General features: G+C 45.5%; 1 protein-coding gene across 3 annotated transcripts in view; it reads left to right on the forward strand.

The window, feature by feature from the left end:
* Positions 1-17,599, forward strand: part of EWSR1 (EWS RNA binding protein 1) — an 86,174-nt gene that overhangs the window by 29,608 nt on the left and 38,967 nt on the right. For 2 of the 3 annotated variants that reach the window (XM_025982108.2, XM_072723140.1), the window contains exons 14-15: positions 9,872-9,916; positions 15,640-15,724. In XM_025982108.2, coding sequence (XP_025837893.2) covers positions 9,872-9,916; positions 15,640-15,724 — 130 coding nt within the window. Of the gene's footprint in view, positions 1-9,871; positions 9,917-15,639; positions 15,725-16,645; positions 16,737-17,599 lie in introns of all 3 variants that reach the window. The other variant, XM_025982107.2, reaches the window with a different exon arrangement.

The raw sequence follows: 17,599 nt of genomic DNA on the forward strand, positions 1-17,599 counted from the left end.
AGATGTTCTTATCAAGTTAAGGAAGTTCCCCTCTAACCCTAGTTTGCTGAGCATTTATCATAAATGGGTGTTGGGTTTAATCAGATGCTTTCTCTGCACCTATTGATATTCTACTATTGAAAGATAAGATTTTTCTTCTTTAGTCTGTTGATGTGACAAATTACATTAATTGATTTTTTTTTTAAGATTTTATTTATATATTCATGAGAGACACAGAGAGAGGCAGAGATATAGGCAGAAGGAGAAGCAGGCTCCCCACAGGGAACCTAATGAGGGACTCTATCCCAGGATCCCGGGATCATGAACTGAGCCAAAGGCAGATGCCCAACCGCTGAGCCACCCAGGCACCCCTGATTGATTCAATTTCTTTTCATAGGCATAGGCCTATTCATATTGTCTATTTCTTTTGTTTGGTCTTTTATTTGAGATTTTAAGGTATTATTTACTTATTTGACAGAGAGAGAAAGAGAGCACAAGCAGGGGAAGCAGGAGAGGGAGAAGCAGGCTCCCTGCTGAGCAGGGAGCCAGATGTGGGGCTCCATCCCAGGACCCTGGGATCATGACCTGAATCAAAGGCACACCTTTAATGGACTAAGCTACCTAGGTTCCCCTGGATTGTCTGTTTCTTCTTGTTTTGGCAGATTGTGTTTTTCAAAGAATTGGTCTGTTTCATCTACATTACCAAATCTGTGGGCACAAAGTTGTTTATAGTATTTCTTTATTATGCTTTTAATGTCCAGGGGATCTGTAGTGATGTCCCCCCTTTTCATTTCTGATTTTAGTCATTTGTATCTTCTCTTTTTTCTCTTTCAATTATCTTGGTAGGGCACCGGGTGACTCAGTGGTTGAGCGTCTGCCTTTGGCTCATTCATGATCCCAGAGTCCTGGATCAAGTACCACATCAGGCTCCCTGTGAGGAGCCTGCTTTTCCCTCTGCCTGTATCTCTGCCCCAGCCGCCCCCTGCCCTCTGTCTCTCATGAACAAATAAATAAAATCTTTTTAAAAAATTATCTTAGGGGATTATCAGTTTTGTTGATATTTTCAAAGAATTAGCTTTTGGTTTTGTTGATTTTCCCTATTGATTTCCTATTTTCAATTTCATTGATTTATGCGCTAATTTTTATTATTTCTTTTATTTTGCTAACTTATTTTTAATTTACTCTCCTTTTTTCTACTTTTCTAAGGGTAAAACTTAGATTACTGATTTTAGATCTTTCTTCTTTTCTAATATATGCATTCAATACAATAAATTTCAGGGCAGCCTGGGTGGCTCAGCAGTTTACCACCACTCTCCGCCCAGGGCCTGATCCTGGAGACCTGGGATCAAGTCCCATGGCAGGCTACATGCAGGGAGCCTGCTTCTCCCTCTGCTTGTCTCTGCCTCTCCCTTTGTGTCTCACATGAATAAATAAATAAAATCTAAAAAAAAAAAAAAAAACAGTAAATTTCCATCTAAGCATTACTTTTGACACATCCTACAAATTTTGATAAGTTGCAATTTTATTTTTATGTAGTTCAAAATATTTTTAAATGTCTCTGGAGATTTCTTATTTGATCTTGTTTAGAAGTCTGTTGTTTAATTCCCAAGTATTTGGGGAGTTTCCAGTTATCTTTCTGTTACTAATTTCTGGCTTAAATCCACTGTGGTCTAAGAACATGCATGCTATGATTTTTGTTCTTTGAAATTCATTAAGATATATTTTATGGCCCAGAATGTTCCATGTGAGCTTGAGAAGAATGTGTAATCTGTTGTTGGATGAAGTAGTCTATAGATGTCAGTTGTATCCAGTTGATTGATGGTATTGTTGATTTCAACTATGTTCTTTCTGATTTTCTGCCTGTCTGGATCTGTCCATTTCTGACAGATGTTAGAGTTTCCAACTGTAATAATGGATTCATATGTTTCTCCTTGCAGTTCTATCACTTTGGACCTTGTATATTTCAATGCTCTGTTGTTAGGCATATACATGTTAAGGATCATTGTGCCTTCATGGGGTATTGATCCCTTTATCATTATGTATTGCCCCTCTTTACCCATGATTACTTTCTCTGAAGTCTGCACTGTTTGAAATTAATATAGCAACTCCTGTTTTCATTAGTGCTAGCATGATATATCTTTTTCCATCCCTTGGCTTTATATGCATCTTTATATTTAGATTGGGCTTCTTCTGGACGACATATAGTTGGATCTCGTTTTTTTTTTAATCCACTCTGACAATCCTAGACTTTTTTTAAAATAAGATTTTTATTTATTTATGAGAGACACAGAGAGAAAGGCAGAGACATAGGCAGAAGGAGAAGCAGGCTCCTTGTAGGGAGCCCGATGTGGCACTCGATCCCCAGACCCCGGGATCACTCCCTGAGCTGAATGCAGATGCCTAACCACTGAGCCCCAGGCATCCCAACAATCCTGGACTTTTATTTATTTATTTTTAATTTTTTTTTATTTATTTATGATAGTCACAGAGAGAGAGAGAGAGGCAGAGACATAGGCAGAGGGAGAAGCAGGCTCCATGCACCAGGAGCCTGACGTGGGATTCGATCCTGGGTCTCCAGGATCGCGCCCTGGGCCAAAGGCAGGTGCTAAACTGCTGTGCCACCCAGGGATCCCCAATCCTGGACTTTTAATTGGTGTATTTAACCCCTTGGCATTTAGGGGCACCTGGCAGGCTCAATCAGTGAAGCGTGCAACTCTTGTCTCAGGTTTGTGAATTTGAGCCCCACATTGGCTGTAGAACTTACTTAAAAATAGAATCTTGGGACACCTGGGTGGCTCAGCAGTTAAAGTGCCTGCCTTCAGCCCAGGGCGTGATTCTGGAGTCCCGGGATTGAGTCCCATGTTGGGCTCCCTGCATGGAGCCTGCTTCTCCCTCTACCTGTGTCTCTGCCTCTCTCTCTCTCTCTCTCTCTCTGTTCTCTCATGAATAAATAAATAAAATCTTTTAAAAAATAAATAAATTACAATAAAATAAAATCTTTCGGGGATCCCTGGGTGGCTCGGCAGTTTGGCGCCTGCCTTTGGCCCAGGGTGCGATTCTGGAGTCCCGGGATCGAGTCTCGCGTCGGGCTCCCGACGTGGAGCCTGCTTCTCCCTCCTCCTGTGTCTCTGCCTCTCTCTCTCTCTCTCTCTCTCAATGTCTATCATAAATAAACAAATAAATCTTTTAAATAAATAAATAAATAAAATCTTTAGGGACACCTCGGTGGTTGAGCGTCTGCCTTTGGCTCAGGTCATGATCCCAGACTCCTGAGATCAAGTCCTACATCAGGCTCCCTGCAGGATACCTCCTTTTCCCTCTGCTTATGTCTCTGCCTCTCTCTGTGTGTCCCTTATGAAAAAATAAATAAAATATTTAAGAAAAAAACAAAAATAAAATCTTAAAAAAAATTAAAACTAAACAAACCATTAACATTTAAGTGATTATCAGATTTTTTTTTACTGTCTTCTATTTGTTGCTCTTATTCTTCATTCCTATTTTTGTCTTCTATAATTTTTATGCCTTTTGTAGTTTTAATTCATCATATCATATAATTCCACTTTCTCTCCTTTCTTTGTACTTCAGTTACACTTCCTTTTTTACTTTTTGTAGTGGTTTCCTCAAAGTCTGCAATATACATTTACAAGTAACCCAACTCTACTTGCAAATAACACTATACTGCTTCATGGTTAGTGCAAATACCTTATAATAAAATATTCTCAATTATTCCCTCCTCTTCCTTATATCATTGAGGTAATTCATTTCACTCATATATAATTAAATGTAAATATATCTGTATATACACATGTACACATACACACATGCATATGATACGCATACATAATCAAATACATGATTGGTATAATTTTTTTAAAGATTTTGTTTATTAGAGAGAGAGCACATATGAGAGAGTGAGAAAGAGTGAGAGAACAGGGGCAGGAGCAGAGGGAGAGGTAGAAGCAGACTCCTTGCTGAGCAGAGAGCCTGATATGGGCTCAATCCCAGGACCCCCGGATCATGGCCTGAGCCAAAGGCAGATGCTTAACTGATTGAGCTACCCAGGCAACTCTATTGTTGGTTATTATTTTGAACAGAGTGTTTTCTATTAGCTCAGTTAAGTATAAGAGAAATAAAAGTTTGTATTTTACCTTCATTTATTACTTCTCTGATACTCTTCCTTTCTTTATGTAGATCCCAAGTTTCTGACTTATCACTTCCTTCTCTTTGAAGAATTCCTTTTAATATTTCTTGCAAGGCAGATTTGTTTTTGTTTTTGTTTTTGTTTTATTTTGTTTTTTGGGTTTTTTTTTTCTTTTCTTTTTTTTTTTTTTTTTTTTTTGGCATTTATCCTGCTTGGTGTTCTCTGAACTTCCTGGATCTGTGGCTTGGTATCTGACAATTTGGGAAAATCCTGTCATTATTGCTTCAAATATTGCTTCTGTTCCTTTCTTTTTCTTCTCTTTCTGGTCTTCTTGTTACATTTGTTACACTTCTCATAATTGTCCCATCATTCCTGGATGTTCTGTTTTGCTTTTTTCAGTCTTTTTTCTCATTGCTTTTCAGTTTTGAAAATTTCTTTTTTTTTCTTAAGATTTTATTTATTTATTCATGAGAGACACACAGAGAGAGAGAGGGAGAGAGAGAAGCAGGCTCCATGCAGGAAGCCCAACGTGGGACTCAATTGCGGAACTCCGGGATCTCGGCCCTGAGCTGAAGGCAGACGCCCAACCACTGAGCCACCCAGGCGTCCCATAGTTTTGAAATTTTCTTATTGTCATATTCTCAAGTTCAGAGATTCTTTCCTCTACCACATCCAGTGAGCACTTCAAAGGCATTCTTCATTTCTGTTTCAAGTTTTTGATCTCTAGCATTTTTTCAAAAGTACATGCAAAAAAATTTTAACCTGAAAAATCTAAATAATAATATTAAATCATCTATTCGTGTGCCCAACACCAAGCTTAAGAAATAGAACCTAATCAGTACATTGGAAGTCCCCCATGTGCCCCTCCCCTGTCACTTTTTCCTTGAAAGTTACCTTGAAGGGAATATGAAATCTTGGCCAGGAAACTGAAGGACTTGGGACTGCAGTAGTGTTTTCATTATTTTTTCCTACTCTGGGTAGAACTTTAGGAAGGGAACAATCTGGAAGATAAGTGGCTGAAATTCTGTTGAATTTGTGTTTCTGGACCATGGCTCCTGTTACTAGAAAAAAGGGCCTTTGCTAGAATTGAAGTATTTCTTAGGAGGCCTGGGAAGAATATGATAACTCTTAGCTTGGGTCATCTTCAACCAAAATCTAGCATTTCTTTTTTGATTCTTAGAATCTCCATCTCTCTGCTCACATTATCCATTTGTTCTTGCATGTTGTCAGTTTTTCCATTAAAGCCTTTAGCATATTACTCGTTGTTTTTTTCTCTTTTTTTAATTCCTGGTCTGATAATTCCAACATCCATGCTATATCTGACTCAGGTTCTAATATTTGCTCAGTCTCTTAAAACTGTGTTTTTTAATATAATTTCAATTTAATTAACATATACTATATTATTAGTTTCAGAGGTAAAATTTAGTGATTCAGTTGCATTCAACATGCTGTGCTCATTCTATCAAGTGCCCTCCTTAATGCCCATCACCCAGTTATCCCATTCCCCCATCCCCTTCCCCTCCAGCAACCCTGTTTCCTAGAGTCTCTAATGGTTTATCTCCCTCTCTGTTTTCATTTTATTTATTTTATTTTATTTTATTTTATTTTGTTTTATTTTATTTTATTTTTCCTCCCCCCCCATCTTTTTTTTTAATATTTTATTTATTTATTCATGAGAGACGCAAAGAGAAAGAGAGGCAGAGACACAGGCAGAGGGAGAAGCAGGCTCCATGCAGGGAGTTGGACATGGGACTCAGTCCCCTGTCTCCAGGGTCACTCCCTGGGCTGAAGACAGCGCTAAACCGCTGAGCCACCGGGGCTGCCCTGTTCATCTGTTTTGTTTCTTAAACTCCACATATGATTCAAAATGGATTAAAGACCTAAATGTGAGACAGATATCCATCAAAATCCTAGAAGTGAGCACAGGTAGCAATCTCTGTGACCACAGCCACAGCAACTTCTGCTAGATACATCTTCAAAAGTAAGGAAAACAAAAGCAAAAATGAACTATTGGGGCTTCATCAAGACAAAAACTTTTGTGCAGAGGCGCTTGGGTGGCTCAGTCGGTTAAGCGTCTGCCTTCTGCTCCGGTCATGATCCCAGGGTCCTGGGATGGAGCCCCGCATCAGGCTCCCTGCTCAACGGAGAGCCTGCTTCTCCCTCCGCTCTCCCTCCCTGCCCCCCTCCCAACTTGTGCTCATTCTCTCTCACTTGCTCTCTCAAATAAATAAATAAATAAATAAATAAATAATCTTGAAATGCCGTTTATTATTTTTTTTTATTTTTATTTATTTATGATAGTCACAGAGAGATAGAGAGAGAGGCAGAGACACAGGCAGAGGGAGAAGCAGGCTCCATGCACCGGGAGCCCGACGTGGGATTCGATCCCGGGTCTCCAGGATCGCGCCCTGGGCCAAAGGCAGGCGCCAAACCGCTGCGCCACCCAGGGATCCCCCGTTTATTATTTTTTTTAAGATTTTATTTATTTATTCATGATAGAGAGGTAGAGGGAGAGGCAGGCTCCATGCCGGGAGCAGATGCGGGACTCGATCCCAGAACTCTAGGATTGCGCCCTTGGCCAAAGGCAGGCGCCAAACCACTGAGCCACCCAGACATCCCCTGAAATGCCGTTTTAAAAAAAAAGCTTTTGCACAGCAAAGGAAACAGTCAACAAAACTAAAATGCAACCTGGCAATCCCTTGTAATATTTTGTTGGAAGGTAAACATGGGTGAAAGGATCAACAGTACAGAGACTTCAGTAACGTAGTGGTCAGATGTGCAGGTGGAGGAAGCATTCTGGAGGCCGATAGTCCCGTCTCAGTCTTTCGGGAAGCCTATGCCCCTGGTCTGCGAACTTGACCAGTGCATCTTAATTTTGTTTTGTTTTGTTTTTTTCCCATTAGGTGGGACAAGATGGCTAGAGGGGGCTGATGGGGCTATTTCTCTTCCCCCAGGTCAGTTAGGCTGTGATAAGACCCCAGCAGGTTAGGCTCTCCTAAAATAGTTTGTCCTGAGGGCAGGCCTTGCTGAGAACGGAATGCTGTTGGGTGTGTTTCAAGATGGTTCCTTTCCCCCTCCTCCTGCTGAAAGCATGAGATTTTTCTACAGCATTCGCTGGGAGGACCTAACGACTAAGGAGCTACCGAGTGAAATTCACATGCATGTGCTGATTCACATGCATGTGTTGATTCCCCAACAACTGGGTCCCCCCAGAATGTTTAACTCTCAGAGTTGGCCACACCGAGTCACCAGCAATTTGTCAGTTACATTTAGGTTTTCCTGCATTGGCACTGGTTCCCAGGGAGGCTTCTGCTGAGGAAATTGTAATCCACCCCCTCTCCCTGCAATTTGGGGGGCAGTGGTTTGTCCTGTGACCTCCCTGCTTGGATAGCTCTAAGAAGAGTTGTTGATTTTCTAGTTTGTTCAGCATTTTACTTGTTCTTAGGACAGAATGGCAACTCCTGAGCTCCTTATGTGCCATACCAAAACAAGAAGTCTGTTTTGTTTTGTTTTGTTTTTAAATCAAATTTGGAGACAAAATTTATTAAGATTTCCTCAACATGTTTTCTATTCCTGCACTCTCTTCTCTCCTTCTGGGACCTCAGTTATACTTAATACTCTCCCATGAATCATTGAGGCTCTGTTAAATTTTTTTTTTAATTTTTAATTTTTTTAGGTTATTTCTACCCCCCACTTTGGGTTTTAACTCATGACCCCAAAATCACGAGACGTGCACTCCTCCAACTGAGCCAGCCAAGCGCCCCAGGCTCTGCTAATTAAAAAAAAAAAAAAAAAATTTTTTTTTTCTCTTTGTACTTCATTTTGAGTTGTTGCATTGACTTGTCTTCAAGTTAACTGATTCTTTTTTCTATTATGGCCAGTCTTCTGTTAATCCCAGCTAACGAATTTTTTATTTTAAGTATTATCCTTTTCATTTCCAGGATTTCCATCTGATGCTTTTTCAGTTTTCACAGATCTCCTGAAAGTCCCCATCTCATCACCCATTATATCAGTTCCACTACATTCTTTAACACACTTATCACAGATATTTTTTTTAAGCTTTTATTTAAATTCCAATTATTTAGCAGACAGTGTATTATTAGTTTCTGGTGTGTACAATAGAGTGATTCAACACTTCCATACATCACCTCTAGCTCATCATGACAAGTGTGCTCCTTAATCCCTGTCAGCAATTTCACCCATTCCCCCACACACACCTACCTCCCTTCTGGCAACCATCAGTTTGTTCTCTATGGTTTAGAGCCTGTTTCTTAGTTTGCCTCTGTTTTTCTTTCTCTCTCTCTGTCTTCCTTTTACTCATTTGTTTTGTTTCTTAAATTCCACATAAGAGTGAAATCATATGATATTTTTCTTTGACTTATTTCACTTAGCATTATAGTCTCTAGCTCTGTCTATATCATTGCAAATGGCAAAATTTCATTCATTTTTATAGCTGGATAATATTTCACTATATATGTATGTGTGTAGTGCTCGCTTCGGCAGCACATATACTAAAAGAATATGTATGTGTGTATGTACATATGTACATATACATATGTAATATTTCACTACATATGTATATGTATATACACACAAATATGATATATATATAATGTATGTATAACCATATCTTCTTCACCATTCATTAATCAATAGACATTTAGGCTGTTTCCATAATTTGACTATTTAGATAATGCTACTACAAATATCAGGATGCAGGTAACCCTTTGAATTAGTATTTTTGTATCCTTACTGACTAAATATTTAGTAGTGCAATTGCTGGATCATAGAGTAGTTTTTTAACTTTCTGAGGAACCTTCATACTGTTTTCCATAGTGGCTACACCAGTTTGCATTCCCACCAACAGTGCATTAGGGTTCTCCTTTCTCTGTATCCCTGCCAACACCTGTTTTTCTTGTGTAGCCATTCTGACAGGTATGAGGTGATATTGTAGTTTTGATTTGCATTTCCTTGATGATAAATATCACAGATATTTTAAGCTTTGTGTCTTGCTCATTCCAACATCTAAGTTGGCTCTGGATCTATTTCTACTGACTTATTTTTCTTTTGATCGTGAATCACATTTTCCTATTTCTTCACATATCTAGTAATTTTTATTCCATTCTGGACAATGTAGATAATAAAGTAAAGAGAATCTGGATTCTATTATCTTCCTCTGAAGAATGTTGATTTTCTTCAACATTTGGTCTAGAGTGTGGGCTGGACTTCAGCTTTGCGACTTTAGTTCATGGACCATCCAAGGATTAGAGAATATTTATGTAGATTTCTCTCCCCTGCTGTGGCTCCCTGCTTTCCAGGATTTCCGTTCAATTTCCTCCTCCTTTGGCAGTCTTCACTCCAACCTGTAATTCTTCAGCCCAATAAGACTAAAGCTGCCTGCTTGAGCTATTTGCCAGGCTGAGGGAGCTGGAATGTGCCCTCAGGGGAAAAGGTGTGTGTGTGTGTGTGTGTGTGTGTGTGTGTGTGTGTGTCTGTGTGTCTGTGTGTATGTGTAACTCCCTTCTTTCAAAGGTCAAAGAGCCTCCAGTTTCTGGCTTCTTTTTATTATGTTCCATTGCCTTCAAATTATGGTTTTTTGCATTTAACCTAGTGTTAGTCCAATACTGGCCACGCTCTATTTCTCTGTCTTTTAGCTCCTCCCTATCTCTCCTTCCCTCTTTCTGCTCTCTTCGCCTCCCCCTCTTTCTTCCTTCCCTCTCTCATTGCTTCTACCTCTGTCTCTCCTTGCAGGGAGAACCTGGCCCCAAAGGAGACCCTGGGGAGAAGAGCCAATGGGTAAGCTCCAGCTGAGCACAGACCTCCCACTGCCCCCTCCTGCCCTGGGCACTCAGGAGATCATTTGGAGGGGAGGGGGCACCTCATTCAAATCCCCCCTGCAACCTGGTCTTCTGGGAAGGAGTCTTGACAGATCTCAGCTCTAGACCCCTCCTCATCCTGTCCTTCCCAACCAGGCAGGGCCAGCCTTATCAGCAGACCCCACGCTCTCTGTCTATGTCTTCGTCCCTGTCTCCCCCTTCCCTCTGTGGCCTTTCCAAGCCCGGGTGACCCTGCCTGTTCCTACTGGATGGTTTGGGCTGACCCAGTCCAGACTGCATCCTCTGCCTCCATAGCCCCTTCCCAGCTAGGGCTTTGGCTTCTACTGTGTCTGCAGAAGAAAGGCAAGCATGAAAACAATATCCACATAAGACAGTAGGACAGGGGGGCCTTGAGAAAGCTGTGAAGCGTAGGAAGGGAGGCATAGCAACAGTGAGGTACACTAGGTAAACGGGACAGGGGATCAAGAGACCACTGTACACATAGGAAACCCATGGATCATGGGAAGGGAGACTTAGAAACCATTATGTATACATCATACATGGTAAATGAGGTCAGGGGACCTAGACTCCACTATTCTCAAAATAGCGAGGTCCCAGACACCATCACATACATAGGAGAGCCGTGGAGAGTGGGAGGAGAAGCCTAGAAATGATCATATACATGGGAGAAGCATGGAAAATGAGCTGAAGGGTTAGCAACCACTATAAACATAGGAAGTCCATAAATATTGAGAAGAAAGGCCTAGAAACTGTCACATGCACAGGAGACATAGCATATATGAGAAAGGGGACATAGAAACCACATGTGGGATCCTAGAAACCTTTACAATCATTGGAGAGAGTTGCAGTGAATCAGTTCCCAGGCCTAGAAATCTGCCCACCCAAGTGATGCATGGGAGGAGGACCAAAAATCCCAGAATGCAGGGACCTGGGAACTATTAGGACACAAACATTTGGAAAATGGGTAGGGTGGGGGCAGACACCCCTACAGGAAAGAAAACTGAAAAGCTATTCAGGAGGCTGGTATCATGCCTCCCTTTCTCCCAACCCCACCTTGGTGCAGTCTGGTTGGGGTACCCTACTTCCCAGCAGGCACTAGTTAATGACATGGGATACACCTAAGCACCTGCCTTGCCCTCTCTGCTCCTGATTGTGGGGTCAGTGATGGATACAGCCGTGGGAGCCCCTCACCCTGCACGAGTCCTCCTCCCCCCCCCCATGTCTTCCCATGACTTCTGAGGCCCTGCTACCTCTCTGACAAGCCTCTCCCAGCCCCTCACTGTCACTCTACTCCCCACACACCTCTTCACTCCCAGTGGCTCTAGCCCTTCACCCCCAGTGGCTCCAGAGCCTCTTAAGCACACTGCCAGTATGGGCATGAGCTGGGCTGGGGGTCAGGTAGACCTGTGTGAACCCAGCCCATGGCTCCTCTAGGCCCCTTCACTGGCCACTCCCACTCCAGGAACATGTTTTCTACCCAGCCCAGGAGAGTTAGGAGAGGTGAAATGAGGCTGAATTAGACTATGCAGCTCCATCCCTGCATGGGGATTCCAGGAAGAGAATGGATGCCTGAACTGTCCCAACCCAAACCTCTAACTCAGGACCACCTGTGGGAGGGGCTGCCCCAGAGGTAGCAGGGCCCTTGCCCATCCTCCTGCCTCCTGCCCCATTGCCCACCTGTACTTCTGCCCCTGCTTGCCACCTGCCTGAGGGGTTCTGCTGGGCTGGGGTAAGCATGAGGCTTTGGGGACTGGGGAACCAACTCTGTTGAGGTAGGTGGGAATGATGTCAAGTGTGGGGAAGGACCCTGAGGGGGCTACTCTCCTACTAACCCCCAGGTAGACCTGAACCACTGGCCAGACTGGCTCAGCAGTGACACCCAGTGGTCATGAGCATGAACTGCAGGCACTGCCCCAGAGTGACTGAGCTGAGCCGGCCCATCTAGACCAAAGCTCGTACCCCCTTATTCGGACAGGAAAAACTGAGGTCCAACTCCCGCAGAGCAAATTGTTGGCAGAGCGGAACTGAAGCCCAGGATTTTCAGCTCCCAGGACCAGGGAAACCAGCCCCTCCTCGGTGGGTGCCAGGTCCCAGGCTGGGCACTGTAGACATAGATGTGATTTGGACAGTCCCTACCCTCAAGGTGGGTCACAGTGGGATGGGGGGATCAGACCAGTAACCAGTGGCCACAGGAGAGAGGGAGCTCAGCTGTGATGGCAGAGGATTTAGCATCCTCCTGGAGAAGATGAGGCCTGAGGCCTAAAAGGTGCATTAACCAGACAGAGGAGAGAGAACATCATGTTCGAAGGCCTTAGGGCCGGAGTGAGCCTGGTGTATTCAAGGAGCTGCAAATACTTGGCCTGGTACAGTGTGACAGTCAAGGGGTGAGACGGAGGCCAAACAGGCTTTCAGGACTTAAGAGGCCACATTGAGGAATTTGAACTTTGTTCTGTGGACAGTGGGGAGTCATTGAAGTATTAACAGCAGGGAAGGGACGCAGAGTTTTGTTTGCAAACAGCTCCTCTGACTACGGGTGGAGAAAAGACAGAAGGGAGCAACACGGGAGAAGCAGAGAGACAGCAGGAGGGAGTCTGTTGTGGTCATCCAGGCAAGAGACCAGGGGGCTGGAACTGGAAGGGAGAACAGTGAGGATGGATGGATGTCAATGGATTAAGAGATACTTGGTGCTAGTTTGGCTGTAACAGAGAGTGAGAAGTTAAGGCAACCTTTACAGTAGAGAGCCAAGAGAAGTTGCCTTACTGGGTTTTGTCCAAGGAAAGTGGGAGCTGTCTGTGTTAAAGCTGAGTGGGGGTGTCCAGCAGGCCCTGGACACTCAGTCCAGGCCAAGAGGGGATGGGGGGGGGGGGGTTATCAGCACAAACAACAGGCCACTCATCTTAGAAGGGATCCAAATAGCAGGATTTTGTTTTTCATTTTTTCCTCCAATTTCCTTTTTTTTTTTTTAAACAATTTTTATTTATTTATGATAGTCACACACAGAGAGAGAGAGAGAGAGGCAGAGACACAGGCAGAGGGAGAAGCAGGCTCCATGCACCGGGAACCCGACGTGGGATTCGATCCCGGGTCTCCAGGATCGCGCCCTGGGCCAAAGGCAGGCGCTAAACCGCTGCGCCACCCAGGGATCCCCTTTTTGTTTGTTTTTAATAAAGATTTTATTTTTAAGCAATCCCTACACCCAATATGGGTCTCAAACTTACAACCCTGAGATCAAGAGGCACATGCTCTACAGAATAAGCCAGCCAGGCACCTCTCTTCCAATTTTCATTTGGGAGATGTTCAAATATGCAGAAAACTCAGTATAATGAATATCATTCTGCCTTCCTGTAGACTGACCAACTATTAGTATTTTGCTACTTGCTCTTTCTCTTTATTTATATTTATAGACTTTTTAAAAATCTATTTGAAAGTAAGCTGCAAACCCCATCCACATTTCCCCTAACACATCAGTGTGTATCTCAAAAGAATATGGACATTCTCCCAAAAAGCCCCAATACAACCCATCACATCTAAGAAAGCAGACATTAATTCAATGAAATGATGACATCAAGTTCTGTATCACTTAACTTATATACAAATTTTACGGTCATCCCCAAAATGCCTTTCTTAGCTGTTTTTTTTTTTTTAATCTAAGATCTAATCAAGATTCACACATTGCATTTGGTTGTTCCATCTCTAGTGTCTTGTAATCTATTTTTTTTCTTTTTTTTTAAGATTTTATTTATTTATTCATAGAAACACAGAGAGAGAATGAGAGGCAGAGACACAGGCAGAGGGAGAAGCAGGCTCCATGCAGAGAGCCTGACGTGAGACTTGATCCAGGATCTCCAGGATCATGCCCTGGGCTGCAGGCGGCGCTAAACCGCTGTGCCACCGGGGCTGCCCTGGTGTCTTGTAATCTAGAACAGTCCCTGTCCTTTGTTTTTTTTAAGATTCCATCTATTTATTCACAAGAGACACAGAGAGAGAGGCAGAGACATAGGCAGAGAGAGAAGCAGGCTCCCTGTGGGGAGCCTGGTGCAGGACTCAATCCCAGGACCCCGGGATCACGACTTGAGTTGAAGGCAAATGCTCAACCACTGAGCCACCTAGGCATCCCTCCCTGTCCTTTCCTACTTTCTCTTGACTTTGTCTTTTTGTGAATATTCCACCATCTAGATTTGTCTGATCGTTTCCTCGTGATGAGATGCAGTTAAATGCTCTCGGCAGGAGCAGTAGTGGAGGTAGTGCCCTCTTATTACATCTTACCAGAAGGTTTGTGATGTCAGCTTGTCCCACTGCCCATGCCGGGAGGCTTAACATAATTTTTGAAGGTCATCCATTTTTAGATCCTGCTCTGTAATACTTGAAGAAGGATTACTTTGGTGTGTGGCCCATGGTGACCCTGTGGCTCTTCAGCTGCAGTGGCCACTTAGTGGCCTGAGGGTAGCCCAGTCCGTATGCTGTGGACAGGACAGCCGGGTTACAATGGACAGTCCCAGCAATGCCACAGCAGGCTCACAGACATGGTGGACGGTCTCTCGGCTGTTAGATGTTTTGGTGAATCGTAAAGGGTTGGACCTCTTGTAGCAATGTACGTGTTCTGGCCCTCCGTTCACTTAGTCTGTACGAAGTAAAGGATGCCGAGAGAGACTCCCTGATACGTCAGGGCTGGAATAGTTCTTGCTGTCCTGGTGCTCTGTTGGAATTACCATATCAACATTCCGGAAATAGCTTAGTCTGGACCAGGAGAGAGGAAGAGTGAGGGAGTGGGGAGGTTCAGCCAGACTGTGGACCCCGTGCTGGAGAAGGAAAGGACAGACAGACAAATTGGAAGTGAACACGAGGGCTGGCAGGAGCCCGGGGTGGCAGCTGATGCTGTTGCCAAGGGGCAGGCTGGGGGAGGGGCTGGGGGGCCCCCCTGCCACATCCCTGGGTACTGCTCAGAAGGGAAGGTGGGGCTTCGGGAGCCTAATTCCAGGATGTCCAGAATATGGACTTGGAATAGTCAGAGCCTGGGGAGGGAGGAGTCCAAAGTGAAGAGCTGGGGAGTGGACTGAACCTCAGCTCTTCCAGCATTTTAAGCACAACTTCCCAAAAGTGATGCCATGCAAACATTTTATAATTTTGCTTGCATATATTCATTTTGATGTGAATGGAAAGGATATTGGTAAGTAGCCTGTTCCCACTGATGGAAGCCGTTAGAGTGAGATTAATGTAGTATTAAGGCAAAAAGTGACTCAGTTTAAAGAATGTTAAGTCAACAAGAGTGCAGGTGGCCAGGGATGTGGCAGGAATCCTGCAGGTGTCAGGCAACAGAGATTCAGGTGTGCCCCATGACAGCCTCTAGGGCAGGTTCAGTGGCAGGCTCTGGGACAGTGGCATGGCCCCTGTGGATTGGGATCCCCCTGCCACCAGTGCAGCAGATGTGCAGGGGTGTGGGCAGAGAGCAGCCAGCTGGAACCCATCAGGACTTACTGAGGGGGCTGCTTCCACCTGTCTTGCCCGCCCCCACCCCAACTCGTCCTCTCCCGGTCTTATCCTGGCTGTCCGGGGGCCATGGGCTGTGGCTGGTGGTGCAGGGCTGCAGGTGCATGTCCGGGGTGGGGCATGGGCCACCAACAAGCTTTGCAGGGCCCCCTCCCTTGCCCCCTTCACGGCTGCATCTGTCTCTTTCCTCCGCAGGGGGAGGGGTTGCACCAACTACGCGAGGCTTTGAAGATTTTAGCTGAGAGGGTTTTAATCTTGGAAACAATGATTGGGCTCTATGGTGAGTAGAGACAGACAGACGGACAGACAGCCCAGCCCCCACCCGCTAGCCTTCCCCAGGCCCTCCCGGGGTGGAGCTGCCTGGACCCAGTCATGAGACTGGAGAAGGTGCCTGCCCCAGGCAGGTGAGGACCTGAGAGAGCAAGGCCCCCCATCCCTCCATGGCTGGTCCCTCTTCCACAGGTGAAAAGGGGGCCCCTAGAAACCTGGGCCTACCACCTCTGTGGTCAGACCTGCGCCTCTGGGCATTGTGGGTAATATGGTTTCCAGGCCTGCAGGGGAAGCAGAGGTGACAGATTTTGAGTTTGGAAGAACTTCGGGGCAGTGGGGCCAAACTCCAGACCACCAGGGAATTGTGGGAAACAGAGCCACACTGCAGCAGAGCAGGGGATCGTGGATAATGAAGTCAGGCTTCATTCAGCTCTACAGAAGTTGCAGGTAACAGAGCCAGTCTCCAAGCTCACAGGACAACAGGTTACGGAGCAAGACTCTGGAAGTTCAAGGGACTGTGGGTGATGAAGCCAGGCTCAGGCTGCTCCAGTTCCGACCTCCCCTCCCCCAAAAGCCCTAGGAGGCTCTCACAGGGCAGGCCTTCTTGGCCCCAAGTATCTCCCTTACAGTTGCAGTTCCCCCTCTGGTCCTCATAACCCATCCTTCAGGTCCCTTCAGGGGCCAGAGAGAGCCAGACCCCCACCCCAGGCATTTACCCACCACTTTCACCATCCATCTGATCACTTGAGGATCCAGGCAAGCCCCCTCCCCACTTAGAAGGGGAGACCAAGGTCTCAAGAGAGACTCACATCCAGGCAGGCTCCTGCCTCGAAGCCGGCCGGTGGCTGCCCCTACACCCCACCCTCCGCTCTCGGGCCCAGCCCTTGGAGGCCGGACTCGCACCGTCTTGCTCTTCTTGATCTCCCATCAGGCTCCTAGCTTACAGAGCTTCCTGCAGCAGCAGGCTCAGCTGGAGCTCCTGGCCAGACGAGTCACCCTGCTGGAAGCCATCATCTGGCCAGGTAATGGCAGGGCGGGCAGATAGGGGCGGCCCCTTCCAGGAAGAGCCTAGGGACACAGAAGTCACCTCCCACTAGTGGACCCAGGCCAGCAGACACTCCTTCTCTAATTCTTCCAGCCGACCAGCAGACGGTGTCTGACACTTTGCTGGCAGGCACAGGCTCCCAGATAAGACAGACATAGTCCTGTTCTTGTGGAGTGTAGGGTGCAGGGATGCCGGGGTTGCCCTGGAACTGTTAAACCGAGGGTGAGGAATACCATGGTGGAGTGAGTGCTATGACAACACAGAAGTGCCTCTGACCCAGGCTGGGCATCTCAGGGAGGGCTCCCTGGAGGAGGTATCATCTATGTGGACCTGGAGGGCAAGGATCAGTATGAATAAACAGGCAGAGGAACAGCATGAGCAAAAGCCAAGAAGCTTGACTGTTCTATGAGGCTGCTAAAGAGTGACAGCTGAGGATAGAGAATCTGGCAGGGCCCAGTTTGAGAAGGTTCTTAAAGGGAAGTAGAAGGCATGGAAGGAGCTTAGACACCAAGTGGACTGCACCCTTCCTTGTGCCTGGCTTTTCATGGTGGGGCTAAGGAGGGCTCTCCCCATTAAACCAGAGCCTGTGGGTGGCCCTGGAGAGAGGCAGGGATTGACCACCCTCCAGGCTGAGCTCTGGTCCTCATCTACCGGCTAAGAGGCCCTGTGGCCATCCTTCTCCCCACTCCAGCGGCCCCATCTCACAGCCCAATCCTAGTAAACTAGTCCACAAAGGCCTTGGACATCATGTCCAACTTTGCATCTATTTTACATTTGGGGAAACTGAGTCCCCAAGCAGGAAGGAGGGCCAGGATGACAGCCAAGCCTCTTTCATTCAGC

This window comes from Vulpes vulpes, chromosome 10 (assembly GCF_048418805.1).
Source record: "Vulpes vulpes isolate BD-2025 chromosome 10, VulVul3, whole genome shotgun sequence".
NCBI classification, from domain to species: domain Eukaryota; kingdom Metazoa; phylum Chordata; class Mammalia; order Carnivora; family Canidae; genus Vulpes; species Vulpes vulpes.